Here is a 17,229-nt window from a genome sequence, read left to right as displayed (position 1 = left end):
TTCCAAACCAATTGGAAGTCCTATTGATGGCATTTCTCAACTGAACCTTGACTCAACCTTCGTTTCTCCTACTCTCACTTTGGTGACATTGAATCTGTCACTTAATAGGTGTCCCTTTTTCTCTCTAACCCCCTACAACCCGTTCCCTAACAAAAGCTAGGGTGACTTTTAAAACAATGTATCTAACTGCATTGCTCCACAAATTATTAAGTGACATTGTTACTTTTTTTTTTTTTCATTTTCCCCCCCTCCTTTTTAGTGGGCTACCATATGTTACATTTTTTTAAATAAGTCATTTTATTGGGGACTCTTTCTTTTTTCAAGACAAAATTTCATTTATTTGTCATTAGAAATAAATATTTCCACTATATAATTACATATTGTTTTTGTGATTAATCACTATGCTTTAATGTTCAATTTGTCACAATGAAAATACACCCTGCATATCAGATATGTACACGACGATTCATCACAGTAGCAAAATTACAATTATGAAGTAGCAGTGAAAATAATTTTATGGTTGGGGGTCACCACCACATGAGGACCTGTATTAAAGGGTCGTGGCCTTAGGAAGGTTGAGAACCACTGCTTCAAAGAGACCCGGGTCTGTTTCGCCCCCTCATGTTCCTCCTCACCAGCTACCTCAGCAAGCGAGGGTGGGGGTAGAGGAGTACCAACCAGCCTGATCTAGAGGTTAGGATACCTGAGTTCTAATCATTCCAAAGCCACATTTTAACAAAAAATTTTATAGGGGCTCGTACAACTCTTTATCACAATCCATACATACATCTGTTGTGCATCAAGCACATTTGTACATTTGTTGCCATCACCATCCTCAAAACATTTGCTTTCTACTTGAGCCCTTGGTATCAGCTCTTCAGTTTTTTTCCCTACCTCCCCCCTCCTTCATGAACCCTTGATAATTTATAAATTATTATTTTGTCATATCTTAGTGTCCAACGTCTCCCTTCACCCACCTTTTTGTCCATCCCCCAAGGAAGAGGTTATATGTAGATCCTTGCAATTGGTTCTCTCTTTCTATCCCACTTTCCCTCCACCCTCCTGGTATCACCACTCTCAGCACTGGTCCTGAGGGGATCATCTGTCCTGGATTCCCTGTGTTTCTAGTTCCTATCTGTACCAGTGCACATTCTCTGGTCTAGCCAGATTTGTAAAGTAGAATTGGGATCATGATAGTGGGGGTCGGGGAGGAAGCATTTAAGAACTAGAGGAAAGTTGTATATTTCATCATTGCTACACTGCACCCTGACTGGCTCGTCTCCTCCCAGCAACCCTTCTGTAAGGGGATGCTCAGTTGCCTACAGATGGGCTTTGGGTCCCCAACCTGCACTCTCCTTCATTCACAATGAGATGATTTTTTTGTTCTTTGATGCCTGATACCTGATCCCATCAACACCTCTAATCACACAGGCGGATGTGCTTCTTCCATGTGGGCTTTGTTGCTTGTCAGCTAGATGGCCACTTGTTTACCTTCAAACCTTTGACCTTATTGGTCAGACCTTTGACTCTTAACAGCTCTTAAAACAATCCATATGTCAGTTATCAAACACATTTGTACATATGTTGCCATCATCCTTTTCAAAACATTTGTTTTCTACTTGAGCCCTTGGTATCAGCTCCTCATTTTCTCTTCCCGCCCCTACCCTCCCACCCTTTGACACCTTGATAAATTATAAATTATTATTACACCATCTGCTGTCCACCTTCATCTCTGTTACTGTTGTTCATCCTCCTCATGGCGGGGAGGAGCGGGGTGTATGTTATACATCCGTCATTGTGATAGGTTCCCCTTTTCTCCCCGCACCTTCCGCCTACCCTCATGGTATCCCTATTCCCATTATTGTTTTTGAGGGGTTTTTCTGTCCCGGATTCTGTATGTCGAGAACTCTTACCGATACCAATGGACATGCTCCAGTCTAGCCAGATTTGTAAGGTAGAACTGGGGTCATGATTTTGTGTGTGTGTGTGTAGCGTTAAACAAGTAGAGTAATGTATGTTTCGTCAGTGCCATACTGCACCCCAGCTGACTCATCCCTTCTTTGTGACCCTTCATGCGGGGATGTCCAGTTTTCTGCAGATGGGCTTGGGTCTCCACTTCGACTCCCCACCCCCTTGACATTGTTAAATTCTTCACAGTACATGAAAGGTCTTATTATTGATGCTCAGACCGTTTTGTTTACAGACATCTGTTTTTTCCTGTCCCCTTACCTTCTCATCTTTGTTTTAAATTAATTGTTGGCATCTTGGTCTCGTGTAGATGATTTTTAAAGGAGCATTCTTTACTTGGCCCTCTGTACCTGTGAGTTCCACATCCATGTATTCAACAAGCTAGATTGAAAATATTTGCAGGGGGAAATATGGTTCCTAAAAAATAATTGCCGTAAGTAGTCAAAACAGTCCCTCAAAGACTAAGAGGAAGAATAAAATTCTGTTGACATGACATTAGGTATTATAAGTAATGTAAAGATGATTAAAAGAATGCAGTGATTATATACAAAAATTATTGCCATTTTATGCAAGAGATTTGAGCATCTGTGGACCTTGCTATCTTCAGGGGTCCTGGAACCAGTCCCTCTGTGGATACCAAGGGGCAACTGTCCTCATGAGTGATACTTTTTATTTTGTGAGTCATTGTGCTATTTAGCCTGAAAGAGTAAGCTTTACAGGAGTAGAAAGCCTCGTCTGCCTCCCACGGAGTGGTTGGTGGTAAGTTTTAATTGAAAGTTTGAAGAGTTTCTTGAGGCTATAACTTTGGGAAGTTCCCTGATTTCATACCCTCTAAGAAGTCTGTGTATCATATGAACTTGAGGTTGTAGTCTGTGTTTTTTCTTCCTGTCTGTCAGGACCATCTGTTAGGACTTGAACAGAATGGGTGGTGGTGGTAGCCAGGCACCTTCTAGTTCCCCTAGTTTCAGTACATGACACTCATGGTTCGTGTAGACTTTTAGTTGTGTAGTTTTTCTGTGAGTCTTTGCTCTCTGTCTTTCTCTTTCATTCTGAATGAGTAGAGTCTAATAGTTGTACCTTCGATGGCCACTCCCAAACTACTATGTTCCTCTAGTCCTTGCTGCCAACCACATTGGCCTTCCTTTTCAGCCCCTCAAACATGGCACACTTGTTGCCTCCTCTCCTTGCCTTTCATGGGAACTCTGTCTAGAATGTTTTTCTCACTTTTACTAACTAGCTCTCCAAATGTCACTGACCCAGGCCTTCAAAGCAGTCTGTTCTGGTTTGACCCCTAGTGGAGAATTCACTATTCCATCTGAGATATTCTGGATCAGACTCTGTGTCATATATGTGAATACATAAGCATCACCAGGAGATATGTAAGAGTCACTTGAATCACCAGGGCCCCTTCCCCTAAATAGACCAAACCAGATTCTGTGTTTTAGTAAGTTCCCCAGATGTGCATACCTATCTCCAGATGAACTTGTTAAGTTTCTTTTTTTTTTTTTAAGATTTTATTGGGGACTCTTAAAGCTCTTATAACATTCCATACATCAGTTGTATCAAGCATATTTGTACATATGTTACCATAATTATTTTCTAAACATTTACTTTCTATTTGCGCCCATGGTATCAGCTCCTTTGTTCCCTTTTGCGCCATCTTGAGCTCTTGTTGGCCCTACAGCCCTCTCTGTGCCTTAGCAACTCTGTGCAGGGACCTCGTCTCTGGGCTTGGAGTGCAGATATGGGGTCTAGACCCTCACTCTCTTTTTCCGTCTTGGTTTGCTTCCGTGTGGGCGTGGCAGGCCGGCCCCTCTGCCCAACCCATGGGTATAGTGTTGCTCTCTGTAGCACATCCTAGTGAGGGATCAGTTTGGCTCTGATTTGGCCTGGCCCTGTAGCCCACTAAGATTCTGATTCAGTATATTTGGGGTAGAAATGTAATTTCTCAGCACAAAGTTGAACAGAAGCGAACTGATTAGAAGCACTGCACCTACCTCAGGAAGCTCCTCCCAGCTAGTTGACATTTGTCCCCCTCTCCTCAATTAACATCTGTCTCAACCTCTTTCTTGTTTGCTTTGCAAATAGTACTTTTCTGAATTTTTGTTCTATCACCCTTGCCCTTTCTGCCCTGTTTGTAGGCTCTGTTCACTCTGTTAAAAAAAACATAAAGCCCATGTTGAATGAGTGTATACGCTCAAGAAAATAGCACAGTGCCTACTGCTGGTTTAGTACATACTCAATATGGGTTCATCTAAATACATGCTATGCTATTGTATCGGAGTGACACACGAACCTAGCGGATGAATATGCTTCACACTGAGAATTGAGTAGGGTCGTTGGGGAGAGGAGATGGGCCAAGGCCAGAGACTTACAGCTTTTACTTTGTCTGATTGCAGCTCCTTAATCTTCTCCAGAAGCAAACAGTGAAAGGCAAAGCTGCGGGAGCACTCCTAAGAGCCATCTTTAAAGGTAACAGTAACGAATGCTCCCTGGGGTTGCACGGACACTTGCTTACTGTCGGCACATATTGCTACTTTTCTTACTGTTTGAATCCCCAGAGGGAGGGATGCCACAGAATTAGCTAAAGCAGCAATCTCTTGTCTTGTGAACTCAAATAATTTTGCTGATGAATGTGGAAGGGGCTGTCTGAAATTGTGCTGCTGGATTGGGGTGGTAACGGAAACACTTTTCATAAAACCACTTTGGTTTGCTTGTGCTTTAGCTTTAAAAAACGTGGAGAAAGAAGAGCAATGTTTAGTATTTAATTGGTTATATTTCACAACTATCTAGGGAACTGTGGCGTTTAATGAGATGGCCGGTGTTTGGGTCCTGATAGGTTAGCGTTGTTGTTGTTAGGTGCCATCCAGTATATTCCAACTCATAACAGGTTTCATTACCAAGGAGCAAGACACTTCCCGGTCCTGTGCCATCTTCACAATCCTTCTTATGTTTGAACCCATCGTTGCAGCCTCTTGTCCAGGGCCTGCCTCTTTACTTTACCAAGCATGATGTCCTTCTTCAGGGACTGGTCTCTCCTGACAACATGTTCAAACTACATGAGCCAAAAATCCTACCGCCTTCGCCTCTAAGGAGCTAGAGTTGTTAGGTGACCTCCAGTCTGGACAACAGAAGGGAACACTGCCCAGGCCTGTGCCTTCTTCACGGTCATCGTGTTTGAGGCCACTGGAGCCGCCCACCACTGTGTCATTCCAGCTGGTTAAGGGCCTTCCTTTCCCCGGAGCCCCGTGCACAGTCTGAAGCCACCAGCACGGGAGGAAGACGGCCTTTGACTCCTGTAAACAGTCACAGTGTCAGGGGTCACTAAGTCAGCATTGAGTCAACGGAAGCTTATTTGGTTGGTGCTTTACCGACCTTGACCTCTTTTTCTAAAGACTGGTTCCTCATAATATATCCAAAGTACATGAGATGAAATCTCTTTTTTAATTAAACTTTTACTGGGGGCTCTTAACATCTCATCACAATCCATACATTCCTCCAATGAGTCAAGTACATTTGCACATATGCCGCCGCCATCATTTTCAAAGCATTCTCTTCCCACCTGAGCCCCTGATATCAGCTCCCCATTTCGTCCCCTTCCCTCCCCTGCCCACCCTCTGTCTTGAACTCTTGATAAGTTATAGATCTTTCCAGTTCTTACATCATCCTCCGTCCCCTCTCACCCACTTTTCCGTTATTCGTTCCCCTGTGAGGGGGTTCTAGGTTGATCCCTGCAGAGATGAAATCTCAACCATCCTTTTTTGGAAGATGCATTCTACCTGAACAGTATTTTTTGCAGGACAAATGTGTTGGTTCTGGCACTCCCTGCTACTTTCAACATTGTTCACAACACCGCATTCAAAGGCATCCACTATTGCGTAGTCGTCGTATTCATCTTCCAGCGTTTACATGTGTCCGGCATGGGTCAGGCTCGCCTCAGTCCTCAAAGCGACGACGTCTTTGCTCCTCGGTACTTGAAAGCGGTCTTGCGGCAGCGCAGTACGTCTTTTGACTTCTTGACTGCCGCTTCCATGTGCACCGATTATGGATCCAAGTAAAATTGAATCCTTAACAAAAGCTATTTGATGTTCTTTTTTTATGTCGAAGTGGAAAACTGGTCTTTTCCTTAATTGCCCTTTAACCTTGTAAGGTTTCCTTTTTCCCCTTCCTCTCTGTTGAAAACCACCAGGCTCCACCTGCTCGGAGGAAGCTGGAGCTCTTAGGAGACATAAGATATACACATTTTGTATCCAGTTGGTGGAATCGGGGGATTTACAGAAGGAAGTGGCGTCTGAGATCGTAGGACTGCTGATGCTGGAGGTAAGAGAGAAGGTGAAGATTGGGGCAAGCAGATTTCGATAGTTTATACTTCGTGTGAAGGGAAGAAAATTTATATGTGTGAAACCCAGCATAATGCCTATTATGAATACGAGCTCTTATTTAAAAACAAACCTTGATGGGTACACTGTAAACCACTTAGCGAGTTTCTGTTCGAGTCCTGGACTCGTGTATGAGTCTCTAAAGACTGGCATATACGAAGCATTGACGTGTGTGATGATAGAGGATTGCGACCTTTCCCTCCGTGAGGATGATAAACATGTACCAGCCGAATGATTCCGTGAATCCTATAAAGAGCCAGTTTTAAAAGTCAACATCAATCCAGCAAAAGAGCTTATTTCTTGGGAGAAGATATCAGACATCTGGATCTCTGCTTAACACTTTACCCATGACCTTTCAGGCTCACAGTTTTCCAGGACCAATACTGGTTGACTTAACCAATGAATTTATTGATGCCATCAGAGAGGGCAGTCTCAGGAATGGGAAATCTTTGGAATTATTGCCCATTATTCTCACTGCCCTTGGTACCAAAAAAGAAAATCTGACTTATGGAAAAGGTAATTCTCTTAGAGTTTTTGTCTTTTTTTTTCTCTAGTCATGCCATCAAATTCATATCTCAGTTTCTTTTGCTTTCCTAGATGAAGTGAGCGGGGAAGAATGTAAGAAGAAGTTGATTAAAGCTCTCTGTTCTAGCAGGTGAATCATTCTCATTTATGTGTAGAACCTTTCTGAGAACTACAGGTAACTGAATATTGAGCTGCCATTTGTTGCAGGAATGCATGTCTCGGATGATATTTTCTATCTGTTTGTATTGTAAGACCTTTTAATCTATGAGGAGGTGTTTAATAAGAGGGAATTTACGGACATGTACAACCTAACAGTTTCTGTTTAGGTGGTTTGCATCCTTAACAAAGCCGTCTAGCTCTTTAAGTACTGTGGAGTCCCACAATCCTTAACTTCTCAGGGCAGAGAAGCCACCCTGCTATAGCATCTTTTATACATGTAAATAAATAAGTGTATACACTTACTAATCTTTTTTTGTTTTAATTACTGGAGTTTGGTGGTGGATATTCAAGTGAGCTTCTTATCCCTTAACCAGAAATTGTGATCCTGGGAATCTATCCTAAGAAAAAAATGTAAAAGGCTGCATGCATGAACATGTTTAACACAAAAATTTGTAAGCTACTCAAGCACACAGTATAAGTTCTTGTATACAAATTAAAGTAGAGAAACTCCATGAAATTTGTAGCCCTTTGTATATAGAGACATGCATGGCAGATAAAATATGGCTATGACATAATCCATGAAGTAAGAGAACACTGAATTAAAAGTACTGTGGTGATTCTTGAGTTTATTAAAAAGAAGTAGAAAGAAATACCATGAGTTACCTAAGCCAGAGACTTGGGGTTTTTGATATTTCTTCGATCAATAATCCTAGATAAATATCTAGATAAATATGAATATTTATCCATTTATTTGTTTTTATTTGCACAAAAAGGTTTATTCAGTATTCAGTGCACATTGCAGTACACGTAGTATACTTTTAATTTAACACTTCTCTTCAGAAAAGCGACTAAGACTCTGTGTCATTCTTATAATGCGTCGACTGCTGGCTCTGATTTTGCTTGGGTGGTTGTCACGTGCTAGGTACTTAGATTGCGGTCAGGTGTTGCTATTACAGAAACTGTTTGAGTGTACAGCCCGACATATCTAGGTAACTGTAAACCTGTACATAAAATTTGTATCTAATAGTAAGGCTGGCGGGTGGGTGGTTTTGTGCCTTTCTGTAGCGAATAAATATTGCCAGCCTGTCTTTCCAGAAGCGTGACATCAGTATATGTCCTGCGGTGGTAGAGGAAGAACACCTGTTACCTTATACCCTTGCTAGCCTCAGGCATCGCCAGCCTTTCGGATTTGCCGGTCTTATTTTGTTGTTTGAAATGGCAGCTCATTATTTTGGTCCCATTGATGCCAAGTCCATTTCCTGGGTTTTGTTTCTCCTTGATGATTTTACAAAGGAATCTTGAAATAAATGAAAATGAAATAAACGTTCATATTCTTTGTCATTTTCTTTATCCAGATGGGATCAGAAATATGTGATCCAACTCACGTCCATGTTCAAGTAAGATCATCAGCCCTTTTCTCTTTACATGCAGTTCCCCAAACCGCACTCCCTGCCATCAAGTCGGTGAGGACTCAGGCAGACTGAAAGAGCCCTTGCGGGTCTCTGAGAGTGTTCTTCTTAGGAGGGGCTGGTGGCCTCAAACTGCTGAGGGGGCAGCAACCCAACCCGCGCCGCTGTGGTACCAGTGTTCTTCACGCCAGCTTCCTTGTTAGCAACTGAAGCACAGCAAGCTCAGCACCTCTTTCCCACGAGGAAGAGCCTTGCTCCTTGTTTTCTGTGGAGGATGCCTCTCTCCCCTATTTTGGCTTTAAATTTAAAGTATAACTTTGTGATCACTTTATTTAGGTAAGGTTTTTGAGCCTCCGTCAAGGTCCTTGTTAGAAATCGGAAGGGACAGGTGTAATGTGCCAGTAACTCCCTTACTCCTTACTCAACATTCTTATTTCTAACGAAATTTTGACTGTTAGGAATCTCAGATTGCACTTCCGAAAACAGGACCCCTTGCGACTCGGTGTTTAAATCACTCAGCTGCTAACCTAAAGGTGGGCAGTTCAAACCCACCCCCCGCTCTGCGGGCAGACGATCTGGCAGGTTGTTCCCATAAAGATTTACAGGTTTGGCAGCCCTTTGGGACAGTCCTGTCTATCAGCCAGGGTCACTGTGAGTTGGAATTGACTTGATAGCAGCAAGTCTGGGTTAGGTGTTTTGTACCTTCAGCGTCTTTGGTCCACAGGGATGTCCCGCTGACTGCCGAAGAGCTGGAGTTTGTGATGGAAAAGGTGTTGAAGGTCTTCTCCAAATTGAATCTTCAAGAAATACCGCCTCTGGTCTACCAGCTTCTGATTCTCTCCTCAAAGGTACAAATACAAGTGTCTCTTTGTGAGCGTGGACTACAGGTAGGGTCATTGAGCTGATTCAGACTCTCCTGCATCATCTTGTCTCATGTACGGTGAGCTGCTCTAGTAAAAACGCTGTGCTCCTCAGCCAAGGAAACGGGCCCTTGCCCTGTGCCACCACGTGGTCTAGGCACAAGGAAGACAGGCCTCGCAAAGGCGGCACGTAGGCCCCTTGAAGTGTGACCCCAAGATATTTAAAACCCCGTGCTGACATGAATATGTTCTCTACGTTCTGAGCGTGACTCGGGGGGATAGGTGTGTATCTGTTTTAAATTGTACTTGAGAGTCCTTTAAGCTAGAAGTACCAGGGCATTTCAAACAGTTCATGGAGAAAATCCCACTACTTTTCAATTCCATTTTTTCACCAACTTGTTGAAACCCCCTCTCTAAATGTATGTTGGTCCTCCTGCCCTCCTTGGGGAGGTCTTACCTTTATTCCCCCCCCCCCCCAGGGAAGCAAAAAGAGAGCTTTGGAAGGAGTCATAGCGTTCTTCAGTGAGCTGGACAAGCAGCACCGTGAAGAGCAGAGTGGAGATGAGTGAGTAAGACGGCATCGGAGTGAAGGGCGCTTCGGCGATGTTGTCTCAGCATTGCATGCCGTAGTTTCACTGTCTCCCTTTTTACACCTTTCCTCACTGTCACCCAGAGCTTCCCTGATTCTTCCTTACGGGCTGACGTCTGCAGGTGAGAGGGTAGCCTCTTTAATCCGTTCATGTGCTCTTTAACTGTTCTGTACATTGTAAGCACCACGGACGGCTATGGGGCTCTGTTTTTTAATGGCTGCTCTGTGCCAGGAAACTAGTTTGCCTCGGGGAAACCACTCAGACAAGGCCCCTGCTCTCATGAAGTTTTAGCGAGAAGAAAATAGGAAGATAAGTAAGTAAACAGCAAGAAAAGTCTCAGAGGGAAAGTGCCATGCAGCTGGATGATAGGATAGGGTGATAGGGACAGCACAGGACTGAGTGGTCAGGTGAAGCCTCTCTGAGAAGATGCTACTTTAACTGAGACCAAGATGATGAGAAAGAGCCACAGTGCATAGAGAAGAGTGCATAGGAGGGGAGAGAGGAAGCCACTGGCACTTCATGCCCCTGATGCACCACCATAAACAGCCCGTAGCCAAGATCTCATAAATCGAAGCTAAGATGGTTCAAACTCAGAGGAACAGCAAGGCCACAGCACACCGCCTAGGGCTGCTCAAGGCTCACTTGGCTAAGCTTCGCAGAGCGCTCTTCAGAAGGTGGGGCTGGGCGTGGTGTGTGTGCGTGTGCGTGCGTGCGTGCTCGCGCGTGTGCTGGGGTGAGGAGGGAAATGCAAGAGAAGGTTTTTATGTGGCTAAGATGGGTGATGGGAGAATTGGATTTGTGGCTTTTCCGACTGTGGGGATGTCAACACTGCTCAGTAATCTGGCAGGGATAGATTCCGAGGCAACGTCCTCTGAGTTCACTGCCTTGACCATTGTGCCTGGTGTCATCAGATAGAAAGATCCAGCTTCTGAATCTCCCCACTGTCGTTAAGGGTGCCAGGGGTGGCATAGGTAGAAAGCTCCAGAACATTGCAATGGCCCGAACCTGGAACCTGATTCTGGTCGTTCTGAATGTCCCGCAGCCCTTGGGGCAGCCTCAAGGTAATTAAAAAACAAGCTGAAAGGCTGTGGCATTCTTGTGAACAGAAATTCCCCCAGCATTGACTTAAAAAAGGCGGCCACGGGAGGCATGAATCTCACAGCCACTGGCTCTCGGAGTGAGCTGGATGCTGAAACAGTGCCGAACATTCTGGCTAAATGCAAAAGCTCTGATGTTGCTATGACACTGCCAGTGATGCTGCAGTCAGTCGATGACCTTATTGACATGGCGGAAGGAAAAAGTTTACATCCCCTGTCCATCTCTACCGAGGAATTGCATAGAGATTGTCTCTAGGGTGCCTCACTGTGTGCCCATCCTGCTAACCATCACTGAATTCTGACGACTTTCTGGATTAATGGAAACTAATGAGGATGTATGCCAGACCCAATGGTCAGTTACCAGATTGTACATTCCCAGTCGTGCTGCCCAACTCCAGGACCACAGGGAAGGATTTCTGCCTGAAGATTGACAAAAGTCCTATCAAAGAATTTCAGTACTCTCTAGTGTGGGGTCTCTGTGAAACAGAATCCTCAGAAAGTTGGTTAAGATCCCACGTTGGAGGATGAGGATGTCATTCAGATTGTGAAGAAGTGAAACCCTCCCATCGTCCCATTTCCAGGCCAGCGCAGCATCATTGTTCCTTGTGACCGTGTGCCCGGCCCCAGACCCCTGTTGGCTTTGGCAGCCACTGGCCCAGGACTCGGGGGGAGGGGAATGGAAGCTTCCACACTGGACCTCTCGGATCTTATCTTGGTGTCACCTTGTATGTTGACCTGCCTAAAAGGACCTGGTCCACCTGCGAGGAAAGAAAAAAGATGAGAACAGTGTACAGGTAGGACACATCAGAGAAACAAAAAGGTCCGTGTAGCTTGAATGCAGTAGGAGGGAGGGTGGTGAACGAGGACGAAAACCGAAAGACAGGTCAGGCCAGTTCAGCTACAATTCTAAATAAGACTAAAGAGTATGAACTTTGATACCAGTCAGACGGAAAGCAAATCATAGCCTTCATCAGTCTAGGGAAATCTGATTTGGGTTTAAAGACCTCATTGCCTGTTGGATGGCCAGTGGCAAGGTGTGAAAAAGGAAGCTACAGTAAAACTACAGGTAGAGTAGGAGAGGGAGAGCAGTGATAAGCTTATTGTAATCCAAGCTGTCGGTGATGCTGACTTGGATTAGGGTAGCAGTCATAAATGGAGAAAGATGGGTAATTTGGAATAGCTTGGAGGGAGAGACAAGACTGGCTGGTAGTGTGGAATTCGTGTCAGAAGTGTGACTAGGGAAAGTGGGTGAAGGGGGACGTCAGACAGTGTAAAACATGAAAAAATAACTTATAAATTATCAAAGGTTCGTGGGGGGGGTGGGGAGGGAGGGGAAAATGGGCTGATATCATGGGCTCAAGCAGAAAGCAAATGTTTTGAGAATGATGATAGTAACAAATGTACAAATGGGCTCGACACAATGGATGGATGTGTGGATTGTGATAAGAGTTGTAAGAGCCCCCAATAAAATTATTTTAAAAAGAAGAAAAGCTGGGTTTTTTTTTGTTTGTTTTGTTTTTCACAATAAGCCTTTTTTTTGGTCAACATTAAGTCTGAATGTTTAACAGATTCTTGAACTGGTGGCTCATAGCCATCATCTCGTTCCACGTTTGCATCTGTCTCATCTCCAGTAGTTTCTTCAGGACTTCCACCTTCACCGTGAAGCTCTGAGAGTCTTCCCAATTCAAACTTGGGTTTTTTCAGCATCTTTATTTTCCTGACAAATGCATCGTGGAGAGGATAAATAGCCTGGCAAGCCTTTTCTGTGTCTTTCCCAATGCTGTCTGGAATCAGTTTACTGACCCCTTCTTTCAAGTCATTTGTCTGCTCCTCTCGGGTTTGGATTTCCATCATTTTCTTCTGGATTTGGCGGACCTGCTGGTACTGAGCATAAGAGGTCTTCCGAATCTGACACAGAACAGATGAAGCAGACACCCATTGGTAATCTTAATATCAACATGCGCCTCCATCGCAGTCTGCCATGTTTTGACGTGGAGCACACCTTCTCCCACGTAAGATGCATGCCGGGGAAGTTGGTCAGGCTGTGTTTGCCCTGAACTTGGATTTTCTAAAGGCAACCTTGTCATTTTGCAGATCAGCAAGGCTCACTTCAAAAACTCGACCCTGGATGCCATCAGATGCAATTGTGGTTCCTTGAGTCCTGCTGACTAGTGTTTTCCCGATATTATATTGAACATAGCTGCTGCTTTCACATCATATCAATCTTTCTTAGGAAATGGATCGACCACTTTCTTCTTAGCTCCTTTTTTGTACGGCACTTGTTCTTGCCGACTGCAAGGGTGCCGTGCAGAGAGCTAACGGCGCATTTTTTTTCAAACAAACATTGGCAATGTGTTTACTCGTGCCAGGTACTGTTCCAGGCACCTTCAGCCTCACCCCCAGCCCTGCCTCTGTTTTACATATGGAAGAAGAAGTTCCAGGCTGTCGCTATTAGCTCTAGCACCCCTTCCGGCTTCTGGTCTGCACTCACCCCTAGTCACGTGGCTTCAGTAGTTAAGAAGATGGCCCTGTAGTATGAGTTAGGGAAGACGAAGAAAGAGAGTATGTGGGAGGAAGTAGAAATTGTGTCACAGAATGTCGACATTTGCCTGACTTCAGTGAATGTGTGAGTTCAACTTCATTTGGTGCATATGTGCATCTGAGCATCTGCTTTCTCTTGCTGGGACTGTGGTTCATATCTTCTTGTTGACTTGTTTAGGCTCTTGGATCTTGTGACTGTGCCATCAGGTGAACTCCGTCACGTGGAAGGCACCATTATCCTACACATTGTGTTTGCCATCAAATTGGATCGGGACCTAGGCAGAGAACTCCTGAAACACGTAAAGGTAGTAGCATCTTTGTGTGAAATCTGAGCGTGCTATTTGCTACTTAATGACAAGAAAGGGGACTGCTCGGGAGGAACTCAAAATCTTATCTCTGTCACTATCTTATGCGTCCTTGAACATCTATTTCATTTATGGATATTGCCCATTTCTAGTAATGTATCATGGGGTTTTATGAAGCTAAGGCATTCATTGTCAACTAATGAAGTAGATAAAATCATAAGTATTTTGAACTCTTATTTGTTTGTTTTCTCCTTTCTCCCTTTCCTCTTTCCGTCTCCTCTCCCCGCCCTCCGCGCCCCCCCCCCCCCCCGCCCCATTCCCTTGGCCTCCCCAGAACAATGCTTTTGGAGTGAAAACCATTTCTCTTGATCTTTTTCCTTTGTAATGGAGGGCTTATAAAGTACTTGTCTTTATGAGATGGACTGACTTGACTGAGCATAGTGTCTTCCCAGTTTGTCTATGTTGTACGATGTTGGACAGTGCGTCCTTGTTTTCCAGGGATGCACACTCCCATTGTATGTATGTACCAGAATCCACGTCGCCTTTCCTCCACAGACAGGCATTTGTGCTGTTCCCATCTCTTTGCTACTGTTGCTCTGACACTTCGATAAATGGGTGTGCAGGTCTCTGCTCATGTAGAGGTTGCTGGGCCATAGGCGCCTGTTGGCATTTGTTTATAGATGTGCATACTGCCTTCCATAGTGCGGGCACAAATTTCAGCCCCATCCACAGTGTGTGAGGGTTCCCGTCTCTGCACACACGCTCCAGCATTCATGTTCTGTCTCCTTCTTCTGGTGTCGTTTCCAGTAGACCTCAAAGATCTTGTTGGTTTTTGCTTAGTTATATTGAAATTTATGAATCAAAAGGTTCCCCCGTGTTGCGTGTACACGTGAATGATTTTTCGTAAGTGGTCTCTTTCTGCAGCCACCTCCACGATCCAGTTCATACGTTTTCAGCATCCTCATGCCTCGTGCCCTTTACATTTCATCTCTATTTCCATCCCCAAGACCAAACAGCCACCAGTCTAGTTTCTGAAGCAGAATTGTACAACACATGGTCTTTTGCTTATGGCTTATTTTACTTAGCATGATGTTTTTGAGAGATTCAGCTATGTTGTAGTATGTAGTATTTCATCTTTTTTATTGCTGAATAACTTTAAAAAAATTTTTTTTTGCTGAATAACTTCTGTACATCGGTTTTATTTAGTTAGATGCTTAGCATGCAATGGAGTTATTTCCACTTTCTGGCTATTATGAATAACGCTGCCATGAATGTTTACATGCAAGACTTTGTGTGGGTAACTGTTGTCATTTTATTTGGGGAGAGACCTAGGATGGGAATTGCTGGGCCATGTATAAGTTTATTTTTAAAATTCAAAGACAATTCTAAACTTTTCCAAAGTGACCATGTAGTTTTACAATTCCACCAGCAATGTCTGCGTGTTCCGTTTCTCCATAGCCTTGTTCACATTTATTGTCTTCCCTAATTATATCCATCCGTCATGAAAGCCCTGTGGTTGAGTCAATTCTGACTCATGGCGCCCCAATAGAATAGAATAGAACTACCCCTAGGGGTGTAGTAACCCTTATGGAAGAGCTGACAGCCCCATCTCTGCCCTGTGGAGCAGCTGGTGAGCTCCAGCTGCTGACCTTTCAGTGAGCAGCCAAGCTCTGCTGCCAGGGTTCCGTACATCCATCATAAAACTCTGAACCCACTGCCATCGAGTCGATTCTGGCTCAAGCAACCCCACATAGAATTACGAGGCCGTAGATTATTACAGAAGCAGACAACCTTATTTTTCTCCTTTGGAGCAGCAAGTAGGTTTGAACCATCAAGAAACAGTCCAATGCTTACTCAACAGCTTTCGCAGGGCTCCTTATAGCCACTGTAGTAGGGGAGAAGTGGTCTCTCGCTGAGGTTTTACCATATTTCTTTAATGACTAAGGATAATTGAGCTCTCCTCATGTGCTTATTCCTTTGAGTATCTCTTTTTGGTAAAATAGTCTATCGAATTCTTGCCCACTTTTTTATTTCTTTGTTGGTCCGATTATTGAATTGCATTGTAAGAATATTGTGTAGATTCCGTGTACAAATCATTTATTAGGTCTGTAATTAGCATATATATATTTCCAGTCTTTTCCTGGTTTTTCTTTGTTTGCCTGTTTTTGTTTTTCTTTGTCTCTTTTTAAACACAACGATTTTAAAGTTTGATGAGCTCCAGTTTTTTAATTTGTTTCCTCTTGTAGATTGTGCTTTTGGTGTTGTAGCTAAGAAAGCTTTGCCTAACTCATGTTCTGGAAGAGTCTTAACTGTGATTTCTTTTAAAAGTTTTTATTTTTAGCTCTTAGATTTTAGACCTGCTTGTAAGTAAGCTTTATTATACTTTTAATCAGTAAGTAATGGCACTATTTCATCTGCTCCAGACAGGACAGCAGGGCGATCCCAGTAAGAAACTGTGTCCCTTCACCATTGCCCTCCTGCTCTCTGTGTCAAGCATACAAAGATTTGAGGAACAGGTATTTATTAAGATCTTTTCGATCCTTTCTGTAGTTGGTAAAAGAGCGCATGAGCCTGTTGTCGTTACTATTGTGTCTGTAACCATTTCACCCATCCAGCCAGCAGCAAGTTCTGTAGACCCCACACTCTTCCCTGGGGGCTGCGGGAAGACAGCTTCAGGTACTGGATGTACACCTGGATTGCCTTCCCGGTGGTGACCCAGGCAATGTGGTGGAAAGAAGAATGGAATCCCCTCACATACCCCAAGTAGCAAAGATGAGGGTTCAGCTGGATGAGGTTTTGCTAGATAAAAGTATCTGATTTACTGTGATGTCGCTTTTGGGTCAGGTACCGGTTGGGGGACGTTAGGAAAAGCCAGCCTGCCTTTATGGGACCAAGACGGCTAGATTCAAAATGCCCCACAACAATGAGCCATCTCCTCAGTATCAGGCAGAATAACCAAGGCACCACCTTAAACCTCGGAATTTTATGGATGGAGATGGCTTAAAGCCCCTGCAGCTGCAACTCCTACCCCCTTCCTCGTTTGCCCACCTGCAGCTTCTACCCATACCCCCTGTTTGCCCTCCTGACCAGCTTAAAAACTTGTCTCCATCACAGATAAGCGTAACTTCTCAGGGCCCCCACTGGTCTGGGGCCCGTGGAGCTCGCCCAGGAGTTCAGGGATCCGTCTCTCTCTCTCTCCTCTCCTCTCTCTCCCGGGCAGCGTGACTTCACTGACTCCTTGTTGGAGCCTGTGAATGTCGCCCGGAAGCGCAGAATAAACTCCTTTTCCTTCTCTCTGGCCTGGCCTCAGTTTATCTTTGCATCGAAGCTAATAGTAGCTATTTAGAAAATTATCCCTGACCAAGTTGAAACCAATTAACGAGAATAGGTTAGTTA

General features: G+C 44.2%; 1 protein-coding gene and 1 pseudogene across 2 annotated transcripts in view; both read left to right on the top strand.

Moving 5' to 3' along the window:
• The window catches only part of FANCI (FA complementation group I), an 85,657-nt gene that overhangs the window by 9,371 nt on the left and 59,057 nt on the right, over positions 1-17,229 (top strand). For both annotated transcript variants that reach the window (XM_075557840.1, XM_075557839.1), the window contains exons 3-11: positions 4,368-4,440; positions 6,158-6,288; positions 6,707-6,863; positions 6,945-7,002; positions 8,387-8,428; positions 9,165-9,288; positions 9,780-9,865; positions 13,707-13,833; positions 16,257-16,349. In XM_075557840.1, coding sequence (XP_075413955.1) covers positions 4,368-4,440; positions 6,158-6,288; positions 6,707-6,863; positions 6,945-7,002; positions 8,387-8,428; positions 9,165-9,288; positions 9,780-9,865; positions 13,707-13,833; positions 16,257-16,349 — 891 coding nt within the window. The remainder of the gene's footprint in view (positions 1-4,367; positions 4,441-6,157; positions 6,289-6,706; positions 6,864-6,944; positions 7,003-8,386; positions 8,429-9,164; positions 9,289-9,779; positions 9,866-13,706; positions 13,834-16,256; positions 16,350-17,229) is intronic.
• LOC142456947 (developmentally-regulated GTP-binding protein 1 pseudogene) lies at positions 10,410-11,609 on the top strand (annotated as a pseudogene).

Source organism: Tenrec ecaudatus, chromosome 9 (genome assembly GCF_050624435.1).
Source record: "Tenrec ecaudatus isolate mTenEca1 chromosome 9, mTenEca1.hap1, whole genome shotgun sequence".
Lineage (NCBI taxonomy): Eukaryota > Metazoa > Chordata > Mammalia > Afrosoricida > Tenrecidae > Tenrec > Tenrec ecaudatus.
Note: the sequence above shows the minus strand (reverse complement) of the source record. Positions and strands in the feature narration are given on the sequence as shown.